This window comes from Galeopterus variegatus, unplaced genomic scaffold (assembly GCF_000696425.1).
Source record: "Galeopterus variegatus unplaced genomic scaffold, G_variegatus-3.0.2 Scaffold4860, whole genome shotgun sequence".
Classification (NCBI taxonomy): Eukaryota; Metazoa; Chordata; class Mammalia; order Dermoptera; family Cynocephalidae; genus Galeopterus; species Galeopterus variegatus.
This window is the reverse complement of record NW_007730971.1, coordinates 34,973-50,728: the sequence shown is the minus strand read 5'-3', so window position 1 is coordinate 50,728 and position 15,756 is coordinate 34,973. Positions and strand designations below refer to the sequence as shown.

General features: G+C 40.6%; 1 protein-coding gene across 1 annotated transcript in view; it reads left to right on the top strand.

Annotated features, from left to right (window-relative positions):
• The window catches only part of PAK7 (p21 protein (Cdc42/Rac)-activated kinase 7), a 114,655-nt gene extending 102,315 nt beyond the window's left edge, over positions 1–12,340 (top strand). The window contains exons 6-8 of the mRNA XM_008588478.1: positions 6,117–6,242; positions 7,839–7,973; positions 10,107–12,340. Coding sequence (XP_008586700.1) covers positions 6,117–6,242; positions 7,839–7,973; positions 10,107–10,262 — 417 coding nt within the window. The 3' untranslated portion in view covers positions 10,263–12,340. The remainder of the gene's footprint in view (positions 1–6,116; positions 6,243–7,838; positions 7,974–10,106) is intronic.
• The last annotated feature ends 3,416 nt before the right edge of the window (positions 12,341–15,756 follow it).

The window sequence follows — 15,756 nt, the reverse complement described above, 5'->3', positions numbered from 1 at the left end:
CCTGCTGCTCCCTGGAGGTAATGTTTCCTAATTCAGGAAGCAAAGCATGAAAAGTCAGGAGACCCAGGCTTTAGTTCTCTCTAACACCACTGTTCAGCCTTGCAGCAGGGGACTGGCTGAGGTCTTTCTGCGGTTCTCTGATGCCTTCCCCTCTTGGATTTGGAAGCTGGAGAAGTGGGACTTAAGCAGAGCTGGAGGCAATGTCTTCAGTCTGTCTCTTTCTGTTGCCTCTCTCAGCAACTTTGTGCCTGGGTCATTGCTCTCCTTAAAGGAGGAGTTCTCGGGTGTTAATGAGCATCAGAACCCACTGGAGAGCTTGGCAAGAAACAGATTCCTGAGTCTCATTCCAGAGATTCCAGTTCAGTCAGGCTAGGTCGTATCCAAGAACCTGCATTTCTAGCAAATTCTCAGGTGATGCTGATGCTACACACATTGAGTACCACTGCCTCACAGGAAGCAACCAAGAACCAGATACAAAAGCAGCTGTGTTTGGTTGTAGCAGACACAATTTTTTAGAGTGTATGCAATTGACAGAGCAAGGGATTTTACATTCTATTTTAAACCTGAAGCTCTCCTGTGCAGAGACTTTGTTTTGCCCACCCACTCCCACCCTCCATCCTTGTGTGGAGCCCCTGATTCCTCACCAGTATACATTAGAGATGGATAGGATCTCAGGTTTAAATAGCAGCTTTGTCTGAGCTCCAGACTCTGGTTCGTTGTCTGACTCTCGTGTAATAAGTTCCATCTTCTTTTAAGGAATGGGCAACGTACTAGCTGCAGTCCTCTTAGCCTAACTGCACTAGCGAGACAAACATGGTTTCCTAAACAGCCGAGTTGTACAATTTTATCTGAAATAAGACTCAGCCCAGAGAGTTTGATTTGCTTTTAAGATCTGCCTACAGTGCCTTCTCATACTCATTACTTGAGTTCTCATTATCTACTTGCAGATTTATTTGGAAGAATGTTGTGGGCAATTATGTTCTTTTACAAAATTGCCTCTTTTATGTATTTAGATGAGTAAAAAATCATGCAAAAGCATTTATACTCCTACAACAGAAGAACAGCCCTAACTTCCAAGTGTTGAGTTTCAATTTCTCATCTTACATTTTGTCAGAGATAATTATTAGTATGCCAGATTTTGAGAGGTTTGGGTTTTTCATGTCGGCAAAGAGAAACCCACACTAGAGATATTGAAATTAAAAACTGCCAATACCAGAGTGCTGATCCATTTGCCTAATTAATCATTCAGGTTTCTTAAATTTACAGGCAAACAAAATTTATTGGGATGATTGTTTCTCTTCTACCATCTATGTAGTGGGGTTGCAAATTTACCCACACTCAAGCTTTAGAAATAATAACCACAGACACACACATACACACACAAATTATAGTTTCTCTGTTTCCTAAAATTAACCCAGACTTCTTCACAAAGCTCTACTAACCAGATCTTTTTTAAAAGCTCTATTTTAATTCAATCCACTACATGTAGTCTGCTTGAATAATTTACACTGTCTATCGCTATAAGGTTTACTTGATACCTTTAAAAACTCAGTCTTTCGGATTTAGCCACCGCCTGCTCCCTCCTCTCACATCCCACCCACTTTCTCAAGTTGTCATCAGAGAGGAGGGACAAGTATGGCTTGTGGGACCTTTAGCCACCGCCTGCTCCCTCCTCTCACATCCCACCCACTTTCTCAAGTTGTCATCAGAGAGAAGGAGGGACAAGTATGGCTTGTGGGACCTCAGGGTGAAGGAGATGACTCATCTTCTTGTTCCTCTCTGGTCCTTGCCTTGGTACAACTATACTCTCCTGCGACCTGGGCTGGTGACCACTGAGGATTAACTGATCCCATCAGCGGCTGAGCTTTTCCATATTTCAGAGCTCCAGTCTCTTGCCTCAAGCACTAAAAGCTGTCCTTCAGGCTACCTCCTCATCTTGACAATAGGCTTATGCCAGGTACATCCCCATTTCCTCACTGAGATGAGGAGGAACATCTGGACCCCTGCACATCACACACTGGCCGTGGAAGCCATAGCACTGCATCCAGCTCGCTTCAGCCTAGCTGTTGTGCTGTTTCTCCATGGAGTCCAGTTTGGGAACAGCCAAGGCTGATGCTCAGCTGGCTTTCACGAGTGTGTCTACACCCATTGTTAAAATATTGCACTATTTTCATGCTAGATGGTTAACAGCCACTGTTTCAAGTCCTTGGAGTATCCCCCATCACTCTAGCCCTTTCCTGGGACCCCCTTACCTCATTAAAAATGGCAATCTCCCCAGTGTAACTCCAGGACTCTGCTTGACCTTATATCTAGATTCTGATTGGTCTAGATTAATTTGGATATTAAATATTTTGAATATTACCTCCAAACACAGATGCATGTGGGGCTTCTCTCCTTTATAGGAGAATATATACTACACAGATACTTCTGAAACCCACTGTCCTCTGTTTGGTTATTAAATATTTTGAATATTACCTCCAAACACAGATGTATGTGGGGCTTCTCTCCTTTATAGGAGAATATATACTACACAGATACTTCCGAAACCCACTGTCCTCTATTACCTCCAAACACAGATGCATGTGGGGCTTCTCTCCTTTATAGGAGAATATATACTACACAGATACTTCTGAAACCCACTGTCCTCTGTTTGGGGTGGTAGAAGATGACATATGACAAGGAGTGTGGGACCTGACATAATCAACACCACTACTCTGTCCACCTCTGCAAATAATCTCAGGCTAAAAGGGGTAGACTGTAGGATTTTTGCCTCTCTGCATCATAGACTTCTACAATAGGGCAGCAAGGATTATGGACCACCTATCATGGCCACGGGGCCCTTTTCTTCACACCACATGGGAAATTCTATGATCTGAGTCCTCTGGGTTTGATTCTTGATATTCCAAAGCAATTGAGAAAATTATCTCTCCACTAAACCAGCTTCCTCTAGCATTGTATTGGGAATAATCTAATTGCTTCCACACTCCAAAACTGCACCACTACTATAGCCTTGGGATGATTAGTGAGAAGATCAAGAACAAGGAAATGAAACACATTAATAATGTCCAAAATATTACCCCCATATCACCTGTGTTTCATCTGTGATTTTAGAAACAGCTGTCTTCAGCATGTCAGTGATGGTTTTGCAAACAGTCCCAATGTGTCTTCTATAACACGATCTACTATCATATATGTGTCAATATAAAATAAAATCAATCTAGTGGCATGTGTTTTTTGAGTATCTACTGTGTTTGCCCAGCTCTTAAGAGACACAGTGAGTTTCATAATTAAAAAGAAGAATAGCTGCCCCTGAGGAATGTCATTTCTTGCCAGAAGGACAAAATCACCAGAAAATAGTTCAAGCTTGAGTTATACTAACTCTTCTTAAATTTGTATAGGGGAGAGATTGGTATGGGCTTCTGAGAATTCCAATGGAAGTGAGATAAGATTAGGGCCTTTAGGTATGCTTAAGAATTAATATGCAACAAAAATTAAGAGTTGAGAATAGAACATAGGGTAACCAACCTATCCTGATTTGCCCAGAACTCTCTGAGTTTTAGCAACAGAACTCTGACATTCCAGGAACGCTCTCGGTCCCTAGGAATGATGTCATTGTGTGCAGAAAGCAGTGGGGAATGAGGTTGGCTACGTGAAGAGGCACCAGATTACGGAGGGCTTGAAAGCCATTCAGGTGCACTGTGTTCGGGTCTGCAGCAGAAAGACTGGGTTTGGCCAAAATACTGAGAAGTCTTTTGTCATGATGCTGAAGTGAAGAAATGAGAGCCAGGCACAGAAGTCCTCACCTCTTTGGGAGGTGCTCCTTCCTCTTCCTTACCTGAACTGTGGTCTGTAATGTGCACAGCAGTAGCCTGGAGATCTTGTTAAAATGGAAAACCTAGCTTCAGTAGGTCTGGGGTGGGGACTGAGACTCTGCATGTCTAACAAGCTCCCAGGCAGTGTTGCTCCTGCCAATGCTGATGCTTTAAGTAGCAAGACCCTGCATGACATCCCTCCCATTCTTCAGGAAGCCTTGTCCTCAATTACCCTTGCTCCCTCCTCTGTCTGCCACTCCACTGATTACTTCTTTCAGCCTGTAACTTTGCTCCAGTACAGAGTGGTGGTGACATTCCTGAATCCTGAGTCTTCTCATTACTAGCTCTGGATCCTTGGGCAAGGTGTCCAGACATTTTTGTGCCTTGGCTTACTCATCTGTTAAATGGGGATAATAATATTTCCCACCTCATTAAGTTTCTTGTGAGCAGTCAAATGAGATAAGACAGATGAAGTGCTCATAGTGTTACACGGCCTGTAGGAAGAGCTCAGTGAGATTTAGTGTATTAGTTCCCCAAAACTGGTATAATAAGTTACCATGGACTGAGTGGCTTTTTATTCTCTCTGAGTAGACTTTATTCTCTCATAGGTCAGCAAGCCAGAAATCCAAAATCAAGGTTTTGGCAGGGTTGGTTTCTTCTGGAAGCTCTGAGGGAGAATCTGTTATATGCCCTCTCCTCATTTCTGGTGGTTGCCAGCAATCCTTGGTGCTCCTTGGCTTGTAGACACATCACTCCAGTCTCTGCCTCCATCTGCACATGGTCTTCTTCTCTGCCTGTGTATCCATCCACTCCTTTTCTAAGTGCATCAGTCATTGGACTTAGGGCCTACCTAATCCAGTATCACCTCACCATACCTAATTAAGTCTGCAGACTCTATTTCCGAATAAAGTCACATTCTGAGGTTCAGAAGAACATGAATTCTGGGAGACACTATCCATCCCACTATTTAGAGTAATAATAATTATCATCGTCATTACTATCATTTTTTCCATATTTGTAACTACGGGATTTCTTCTATCTATATTAAAACATATCTCATTTCTTAAAAAGCAACCTGACTGAGATCCACCTCACTACTACCTGGATTCTAGCCCAGCTCAACACTGAAAGAACAGGCTTTCAGTAACGTCCTCATTTCCAAATATGCCAGCAACTCTCAGTTCTTATCTGGTTTGATCTCCCTGTTGTTTCATAGCACTGAGATCCACCTCACTACTACCTGGATTCTAGCCCAGCTCAACACTGAAAGAACAGGCTTCCAGTAACGTCCTCATTGCCAAATATGCCAGCAACTCTCAGTTCTTATCTGGTTTGATCTCCCTGTTGTTTCATAGCTGCCAACCTTCCCTACCTTGGCTTTCCAAGTCATTCTCCCTCTTCTGCCTTCTTGATGTCTTTCTCTTCAATCTCCAGTAAGGCTTTCATTTCGATCACCTCAGCTGCCCAGTATTTCATATTGGGGCATCTTCTTTTCCCATACTGTGGCTCTGCAAGGGTGACTGACTACCATGTACATCTGAAGGACCGTCAAGACCATGCATGTCCTAGTGAATGGCAATGGCCCATGTCTTGATAAAAGTTTGAGATACACAGGTGTGCACTTACCAAAACTCATCACAAGATAAACCTAAGATGTGTGCATTTCACTTAATGTAAATTTTATGTAAACTGTAAGCAAATATTGAACTCTAGGTAATTAAATTAGGAGTGAGATGTACTGATGTTGGCAATTTATTTTAAAGTACATCAGAAATAAGATAAAAGGATGGATAGAGAGAGAGGTGTGGGATAAAGCCCCCACAGAAAAACATTAACAGTTATAGAATCTATTTGTTGTGTATAGGGATGTTCACTGTTCAGCTTTGCTGTATGTATTTTTTTTAATTTAATTTAATTTAATTTTACTTCTCAAAATACATTGTACTTGATTTTCATGCCCCTTTACCCATTCCATAATTTTGTAAAAACTATAAGCATCAGGAGTGTAGGTATCATTTGGAAGTCAACCTGGTAAACCTGTGAGAAATTCTTCATTAAAATGGACTACGCCTTTCCAGGAAAATTGTCTGATGACTCCTCCTCCAGGATGCCCAAGGCCTGTTCACAGAGAGTCTTCTGTTTTACATTTCAAGCTCTCTCTTTATACTTCTTCTAAGTATGTACTCAAACTCTGTGTTCATGAGAGTCTTCTGTTTTACATTTCACACTCTCTGTGTATATACCTCTATGTTTAGCAAACAGTATTTTTAAATTGTTAGTTTGTTGCATTCCTTTCCTTTTCAGATAAAGTTATCTGACTTTGGTTTCTGTGCTCAAGTTTCCAAAGAGGTGCCGAAGAGGAAATCACTGGTTGGCACTCCCTACTGGATGGCACCTGAGGTGATTTCTAGGCTACCTTATGGGACAGAGGTAAGGGGTTCCAGTCATTATTTGGGAGTGTCAGAGCCTGAAATAGGCTCAGGGACGCAGTGGTTCTTAGATAGTTGGTGACCACAGGAGATCAGGGCAATAACTTTGACTCCACATTTGATCCATATTCACTAGACTTGGCAGAAGGTGGCTGTGGCAGAAGGGACACTGGCCACCACGTGAGGACTTCACCACACTATTTATCCAGGGGCTGTTTACTGAGGTCCTACAATGGACACTGGAGGAAAGTCATTCAAACTTTGATCCCACTCTCAGTGCTAGGCAGTGCACCTTGGAAAGCGGCTGGATACATAGAGATGAGCAGGCATGATGATTCAGAGGAAGCCCCACAAAATAGAGGTAATATTTGAATGAGCACTGTCATTTTCCCACGGAGAAAAATCATATATGAATATTATGTTCAAAAACTTGGCATAATTTCTATTTTCCTCGGACAGGAAACATTTACTCATAATCTTTCAAGGGGTAGAGCCCAGACACGTACACATGAGGGGCCCCAGGGAGGGGAGGAAAGGCCTTCTAGCAGGGAATAGTGTGAGTAGAAGCTCTGAGACACGCCAGGCTGTGTGCACATGGAGGCCCAGGAGTTGCTTTGGGTGGGCATAGTGTTTGCACACATCCTGGTGCAGATGGTGGTTCTAAGAGAAGAGATGCATGGGAGGGGGTGACAATGGACCAATGAACTAAGGACATCGGCATAAGTTAAGGCAGACCCTGCTCTCTTTTCCTTGTTTGTTTGATCTTGGGTGAACACTCAACTTGTTTTTCTCACTGTGGTACCGAGAGATAAATTCTCAGTGAAGGTCACTATGAGGCCCATAAGGGGAATGCAGGGGACAGATAGGAGGTGTAATGAGGCCACAAGAGGAAAACAACTGGAACTGGGAATTTATAGCACAGCTCTGGCTTCTCATTGTCCCGACTTCCCACTCTTTACTCAGAGAGAATTGCTTGTCATCTCTGCCTTTTCTCTTTTCCATATCTGAAAATGTTTTTATAAGGCAGGGTTTTGTGCACGCTACTTTGAAATGATAAAACATAAAGAAAAGAACCTCTAAGTAGGGAGAAAAGAACTATTTTTAAAAATCAAATTAATGAAAAAAAGCAGAATATATTCTGCATTATGCAGTGTAGCTGTTTGCAATTTGTTATGAATATGTCAAAACTTTTGTTACTTTCTTACGGTTTAAACGTAACTTTCTTCTCTATTTTCATAACATAAAACTTTGGATGTTTTTCTCATCATGCAAATCAGTGATTAACTGTCAGGGCAGTTAATCACTGAAGTTAACAGGGTAAAAATTAAAGTAGTAAACTTCAGAATGTGAAAATATTCATTTATACCTGATTGGTGGAACCTTCATCAAAGTTGTCCTTAAAAAGCCAATGAAGATAATTAGCAAAAATTTGGCAACCTAACAATTCAACATATAAGTCTGTATTGTAAATCTTTTGAGAGGTTACAAATACCATATTAATTTAGGAATGAATATGAATCTACTGTGTTCCATGGATACATCCAACATTTCAGAATGTTCTCCTTGCCTGAGATAACCACTGAATTGTGCCTAACAGGTGGACATCTGGTCCCTGGGGATCATGGTGATAGAAATGATTGATGGTGAACCCCCTTACTTCAATGAGCCACCCCTCCAGGCAATGAGGAGGATCCGGGACAGTTTACCTCCAAGAGTGAAGGACCTGCACAAGGTGAGAAGCGGTGTCTGTTGCTGAAATTCAAAATAGTTGTTGGATTTTTCAGTCTACCTGTGTTTTTAAAGACTAGCATATCACATCCAGAAAGTAGATCCTAGATTACAGGCCTAGACTTTGTTCTTAGAGTCACTGGGATTTAAACCTCTGCTCCTCCATTCAGTTGCTGGGCAAGTGACTCAGCCTGTCTGACTCTGAAGTTCTTCATCTGTAGCATGGGGATGATCAGCTCATTTTTCAAAGGATTGGTTAGAAGAGTAAATCAGGCAATGTGCTCAGCACTCACTCACTAAGCACCTATTACACGCTGAGGACTTCTAAGTGCCACAGTACATGGCCCCACATCCTGACTCTTGTAGAGCCTGCATTCTAGTTAGAGAGACAGATAATAAACTATATATTTTTTTAAAATGAGGAAAATAAAGCACTGTAGTGTGATGGAATGTGCAGGAGGGGGGGCGTTGTGAGCTACTTTCAGCTGAAGGGTGAAGGAAGCCCTTTCTGGGGAGGGATCATCTGAGATAGGACCTGGATGGAAAGAAGGCACAAACCATGCAAAAATCTGGGAGAAAAACGTCCCAGGCAGAGGGAATACCAAGTACAAAGTCCTTAAGCCAAGAAAGAAGACTGATGTGGTGCGGGCAAGGAGAGAAGCCTGGAGCATGTCAGAGAGGTGGGCAGGGGCTAGATTATGAAGGTCAATGAAAGTCATGCTTAGTTATAATGCATTTAAGGGACCATGTGGGATCTTTCCTGTCTTCCAGGCATTGCCAGTTAGGGCCCAGCTCAGAAAAAAATGAATTGAAGTCCAGGAATAACCACTGTGGGAGCTGCCAGCTCCCTGCAGGACTTGCTGAAAGGGGTGCTTTCTGCAGGCCCCTTCTGTAAACACTGACCCAGTCCACACCTCCCTCTCCTCTGCTTCATGACAGTATGAGAGCATGTGAGGCTGCCTTTGGGGGAAGAATGGTAGTGTGTTCTCTTCCCTCACCCCTAAATCTGAGGGAAGAGCCCCCGTAGAATTACTCATATAGGTTGTGTGAACCTGCAAAAAAAAAAAAAAAAAGAGAGAGAGAGACTGCTTGAGTTGAATTGAACAGGAAACTGAACCTTTCACTGGACTGGACTAAGCTCAAATAATGAAAAATAACTAAAAACATATTGTACAAACAGAGTCTCCCACCCAATGAGTGCTGGCATTCTTCAAAGCTATGTACAAGAGCAACTTTAATCCTGATGATCAAAAACTGAAAATTACCCAAGGTTGTTTCCCAAATGGATAAATATATGGGGTATAATTGGACAGTGAATACTACACAACAATGAATGGGATAAAATTTTTGCCACACGTCAGGGATGAATCTCACAGATGCAATGCTGAGTGAAAAGTCATACAGAGAAGAATTCACAGTATATAACTCCATTTCTGTAATGTACAAAAGCAGGCCAAACTAATTTATGCTAATAGAAGTCAGGATAGTGGTCATCTTTTATACAGGGATGAGCATTGGCAGGAAAGAGGCCCAAAGTAGCCTTCTAGGCTGGTAAAAAATGTTCTGTATCTTGATAGGGGTGGAGAGTAAATAGGGGCAAATATACACAAAAAATCTATTGAGCCCTACAGTTAATATTTATGCTCTTGAATGTATGCATGGTAGACCCCCAAAAAGTAAAGAAAAAATTGCTATCTACATTAAATATCCCTACAGATTCTTGTTTCTTTTCAAGAAAGGGAATTCCACAGAGCCAAAATGGTTGCAGTTGTTTGAAAAATAAAATTATTCCATGTTTATGTTATACTTCTTTCAACATACAAGACCAGCAGCTGTGCATAGTAAGGACTTCATAATAGCTGCTCTTATGACTGTTGCCATTATTATTTTATTTAGTAAATAAGTTTTCATTTTTGGTTATACCATCATGTACCTGTATTATTTCAAACTTAAAGAAGATGAGGAAAACACCATGTGTTAATAAAGGCAATACCTCCCTTTGCTTCCATAATATCTTTCTCCTCAAGGCAACTTTCCACAGTTTGAAGCTGTTGATAGAATTAACCGGGAAACAATTTTAGGGGGCTGGGCTAGTTTCTGTGTTAATCCTCAGAATGGTATCTTTGTGCTTTCACAGGTTTCTTCAGTGCTCCGGGGATTCCTAGACCTGATGTTGGTGAGGGAGCCCTCCCAAAGAGCCACAGCCCAGGAACTCCTTGGACATCCATTCTTAAAGCTGGCAGGCCCACCATCTTGCATCGTTCCGCTCATGAGACAATACAGGCATCACTAAGGAGAGGATTCACATAGGTGACAAAGCTAGATGAGGACATGAGAATAATTCAGGAGAACACAAGGAAACCACAGAACATGCAGAAGGCCTGTGCATTCTAGACCAGCTGATTGGTGGGACAGCATGGTGACCGGCAGGGTTCGACAGACCAGGGCATCTTCTTGTGTCTTAAATAGGCATCTCTCCACTGACAGCTGGCGTGGTCATTTGGAGCACGGCTTTAATAAGTCATTCTTATATTTTCAGCCCTTCATCAGCAAATCAGAAGGACTCAGTACAAACTCCGTTATGATATATCCTAGCCACATGCAGGGTAATGCATAGGATTTTCTATATTGAAAGAATACTTTTCTGGCAAAAAAATAAAATAAAAATAAAGAAAGGAAAAAAAGCACTTTTTTCTTAATGGTAGCAGTGTAATGTATTTTGCAATGAATTTGTAACTTTTCTGTACGATAGTTTTGATAATTTATAGTACTTTGATGTCATGTAGCCATTGTATCGGTTGAAGTAATACTTGTTTACTAGCAGGAGTTTGAACAAAGCCTTTCCTACTTTTTTATCCCTTTCAGAGAACCACCGATTCTTTAGGAACTTTGAATACTGAATGACTCTCAATCACCGTCAGCTTTAGTAAACTATCTTTCTTATCTTAACAAGTGTCTTATGTGATGGAAGAAGAATTAAGAGTGATGGTAATGGTATGCATGCTTTCATTAATCCAACCAAAAATAATGAAATGAAATTTGAGCTACAGTGTACCACCAAACTACTCTTTGGGATAAAGCTAAACATTTTGAAAAATCATGTTTTCCTTCAAGGCTTCTAGTAATGAACCATTTTTACACACCGTGTTTCCTTAGTGCCCACCCTCGAATGCATACAGCATCGCCTTGTGGCCAAATTTCCCTCCCAGGGAGCAATTCCTGTGCTAGGATCATTGGACTTAGTTCCCCAAATTGAATGTTTCAGAGAGACCATGAGAACTCCAGGCTTGCAAAGGGAGAGGCGAGTGAACAAGGCAAGATGTTTGGTTTCGTTTGTCACTGTTTTTAAAACTCTGTATGCTAGCACACCAAACTCTTGTCTGTATTTACCTTTGTACCACAGTATTAATCGCTATTATTTATGTATTGTGCTGGAAGTCTGAACTGCCTCTAGAGGATGAATTAGCAAGGGGGTATTTACCAGGTATGATCTGGCTTCAGTTGTGACCATGTTATAATGTGTTTCCTACATAGGAGAGTTGTGCTGCTGTCTAGATCTTCTTGAATGTTGATAAAAATGAATGACTACTACAATACATTTTGTGTTGCTTGTTGGATGAATTTGCATGTTAATTGTAGGCCAATATAGATTTGCCTTTAAAACTCTGGAATAGCTACATAGTCATCATTAGTTTTTATTAATTATGCATCAGACAAAAGCCATTTGTTACCAAACTGGAAAACCAGAGGCTTTTCCTAATGACTTCATATACTGTAACAAATATGAATTTAAATTTGTGAAAACACTCTGGTTGCTCTAAGCATAATTAAGAATTTTTGTAATTAATAGGTTGCTAATTATTTATTATACTTAAAAGGGAAAAAAAAGGCATAAAATGACCTACTGATTAGATTTTCAGTTTTCTCCCAAACTGGAAATGCCTCACCATAAATAGGATCTATAATTTTGTTTCATAAAACACAGCAAATTATGTTTTATGTAAAATATTAAAGTATTAATATAAATATGTAATAATAAAAACAATCTAAGTCTAGAAAATGGCAGTCTTAAAAGTCCGTGAAACAAATTGTATTAATGTAAGCAGGGCTATGTAGAAGTAGAAAGAAAAGGAAAAAACATCTTTTAACCAGAACAGACATTAAAAACTATTGCAGAAAATAGTGGATTTGGGATTCCAAACATTTTTGACAGTGTAATGGAAATTTTTCTGTAATTTTCTTATCATTGGGTAATTTTTAAGTATTCATTGAATTAACAAAAAGTTACTGTAGCTTAAAAGGTTTTGCGAGCACTAACTATTGGCAGAAACTGCACTTGCAAATAAAAATAAATGTTTGCCTTTTGCCCAATGTGTTATTGGAAACTCTAGTGATTTCCCGAATTTGTCTTCTTGAGTAACCAAGAATGGTTTCTTTATGACCTTGGGTGATGCAAATGATTCGGTATAGAGTTATATAGAGCACTAACTATTGGCAGAAACTGCACTTGCAAATAAAAATAAATGTTTGCCTTTTGCCCAGTGTGTTATTGGAAACTCTAGTGATTTCCCAAATTTGTCTTCTTGAGTAACCAAGAATGGTTTCTTTATGACCTTGGGTGATGCAAATGATTCGGTATAGAGTTATATGTAACATCATAGTGACATGAATTGAAGACAGATATTTCCATTCCCAGAAGTTACAAATAGTGTAAGACTGTGATATAGATATCACTATTGAGAAAAAAATTCTTAAATTCTGAAGGGCTACATTCAAAGAAAGCCAGATTCAGGGGTAAAGATTCCCACTCCACTTCCCTTTCAAAAGATGCTGAACTGATCTGAAGGCTTTCACCAACAAAAGATGTAAAAAGGACCTGGGTTAGAGAAGGTGTGATGAGAGCTCTCTGGCAGCCTGGAAAAGAGTGTTGGGCCCCTTCCTTCCTCTTTGAGTGTCATTAACATTGATCCCATGAAGTTGAGAGGGATACTTGTGGATAAAGAGCCCATTTCTCATGTGGAAATTTTGGAAAGTGAAGACCCCCAGGAAGTAGCCTGAGATAGCAGGATGAGAAAGGACTTAGTATGGTCATGTATCACATAATGACATTTTGGTCAGTGATGGACGATGTGTATAATGGTGGTCCCCTAAGATTATAATGGTTCTACCATATAGCATAGGTGTATCATGGGCTATACCATCTAGATTTATGTAAGTACACTCTATGATGTTCAAACAGCAATGAAATCACCAAATGACACATTTCTCAGAACATATCCCTGTCATTAAGCAATGCATGACTGCACATTGTGTGCCAGGGAAGAGAAAGATGGAGGCTGTCTCCTCTAGACAGGTCTCCTCAGCCTTTCCTGGACAGGGAAGAAGACACTGAATTCCCTTGGCTATGAGGAAGCAGGGAGCAAGTCAAACCACTTTACTAAGTAATGGAATGCCCAACCTGCAGAGTGCATTGGAGGTGTGCACCATGGAAGAACTAAAGGGAAATATGGCTGCTTTCTGCAGTGAGAAGGGGTCAGGGTGGAGCTAAACCTTACTCTCAAAACCACATATACCATCTACATCAAGACCACTCTAAACAACAAAGGCTTTTGTCTTCAGGCAGAACAAAAATGAAATTCAGGCATCTCCCCTTCCTGCAGTAGCATTCCTAAGGCAGCTGACTCCAGCCAGCTAGACTGCAGGAACCTGCCTTCCCTACGGGTCCCCATGGACTTGGGCCATGTGTTAGTGTGAGACCCTGTGATTTAGGGGATGGATTTAGAAGAAAGAAAGGGAGAATAAGAGAGCATACCTTGTATTCTGCCACTACCTCCCCGCTGCTACCTCTTTCTCTCATACAAGTCTAGCCTGAGCAAAGGAAAAGTGTGTTATTTTTGAATTAGAAAGAGATTGCTTTTTAAAAACTGGATTGGACAGGTGGAATCAGACTGAGTTATGGTTGTGTCCCTATTATCCACTGGGAAGAACACACTCAGTAGCAATTACAGGAAAAATATAATCATTCCGTGAAGTTAACAACTCAATGAGTTCAGACTCATTGTTCAAATTGATCAAATGAATAGCACTTGTCATCAGAGCAACAGTAATGAGATTCCAGGTAGAGAGCAGATCAGTTTGATCTGAAGAAGATACAAAATGTACAAGCAGGAGAAATCTTGTGAAAGTGACATGGTGAAGTACAAGTCCACATTGTACAAGAAAGCTAGTCAATTTAAGCCTTAAAAAGTGTGCATTTTGAATTGTATTTTCCAAGGCAAGTGAATATGTTAGTGTGTGTTTAGCCAAAAGAAGAGACTACAGCAAAAATTTAGATGCAGATACTTTATGCTGGAGATGTTCCCAACATGGCATAGTGAAGAAATGAGACAAAGGGGAGCAAAGTCAAAAATTCCAAGGCAAGTGAATATGTTAGTGTGTGTTTAGCCAAAAGAAGAGACTACAGCAAAAATTAAGATGCAGATACTTTATGCTGGAGATGTTCCCAACATGGCATAGTGAAGAAATGAGACAAAGGGGAGCAAAGTCAAAATGTGTGTTTTAATGAATGAATTACTACTATGGGCAACTGGGTCTCAATCCCATTGGTGACCTTCTGAGAGACACTTCATTCAGAATTGTCCTTCTGGGGGAAGCGGTGGGGACACTGGGATATTCATCCACCATCTCTAATCCCTTATTGATTGAGAGTTGCTCCTGGGTATCAACTCCCAGAACTTTCACCTTGTCCTGAGCATGGACAAAGAGTGCTCCCTCTGCCAACGAGGCACAGGAAGCATTGGAACTGTCAGCAGATGACTTCCAGGAAGGGCTGAGGGAACATGGTGGGACCCTGACAGTATCTTATACTAAAAAGATCTAATTAAGGACAAAAAGAGGACTTGAGAAAGTCTATGGGTTGCTGATATTTGGATCAAAATACACTGTTTTAAAAGCAAAGGAATTCCTTATCCTGAAAGATTTGCTCATGTGGCAAATACTTTGAAAATTATGCCTCATCGTTGTTAGCATTTTTAAAAACAAAGCTAGAAAAGACTTTAAGATCTTGTATGATACACCTTAACTGAGCTGACCAAGGTCCCAAACAGTTAAGAAATGGGAGCACATTAATCATAAGACCTGAATAGACCACACACGTACACACACACACACACACACACACACACAAATTTAGTTTCATGAGGCAAGGATTTTTACATATTTTATTCACTAACTCACTAATGTGTCCCAGCACCCAGAGCAAGGTCTAGAAAGCACATGATCAGTGCTAATAAATACTTGTCATCTCATTTGTCACATGAGCTTTGGTGAATCCTTCCCCAGCAGACAACTTGACAGGTTTGGTCACTTTAAATGATGACTGAAGTACTATTAACCCTGGACCCTCTTGTCTATCTGAGCCTATGGAATCCTCAGAAAAATGTTTTTAAGTGCATGAAGTAAAATACATAAGCTTACAAAGAAAACCAATTAAAGCATAGTTATCAATTTTTTTAAATTTTGTGGTTATAAGACATTAAAAAACAAAATCTTGTGATGGCTCTAATAACTACTATAATTTCAAAGTAATGAGTATAAATGATTCTTTGAGATATAGCCAAGTGTAATGTGGCCATTTCTATTGATGACAAGTTCACAGGTCCTGCTTATACTGCAGAGGTTTGGTGCTTATATTCATAATTGAAGGAAATGCTACCTTTTATTTGAAGTTAGTAAAAACTCGGGGTTTAATTTTTCCCATCCAAGTGTGTGGACTCCAACTGCCCTCC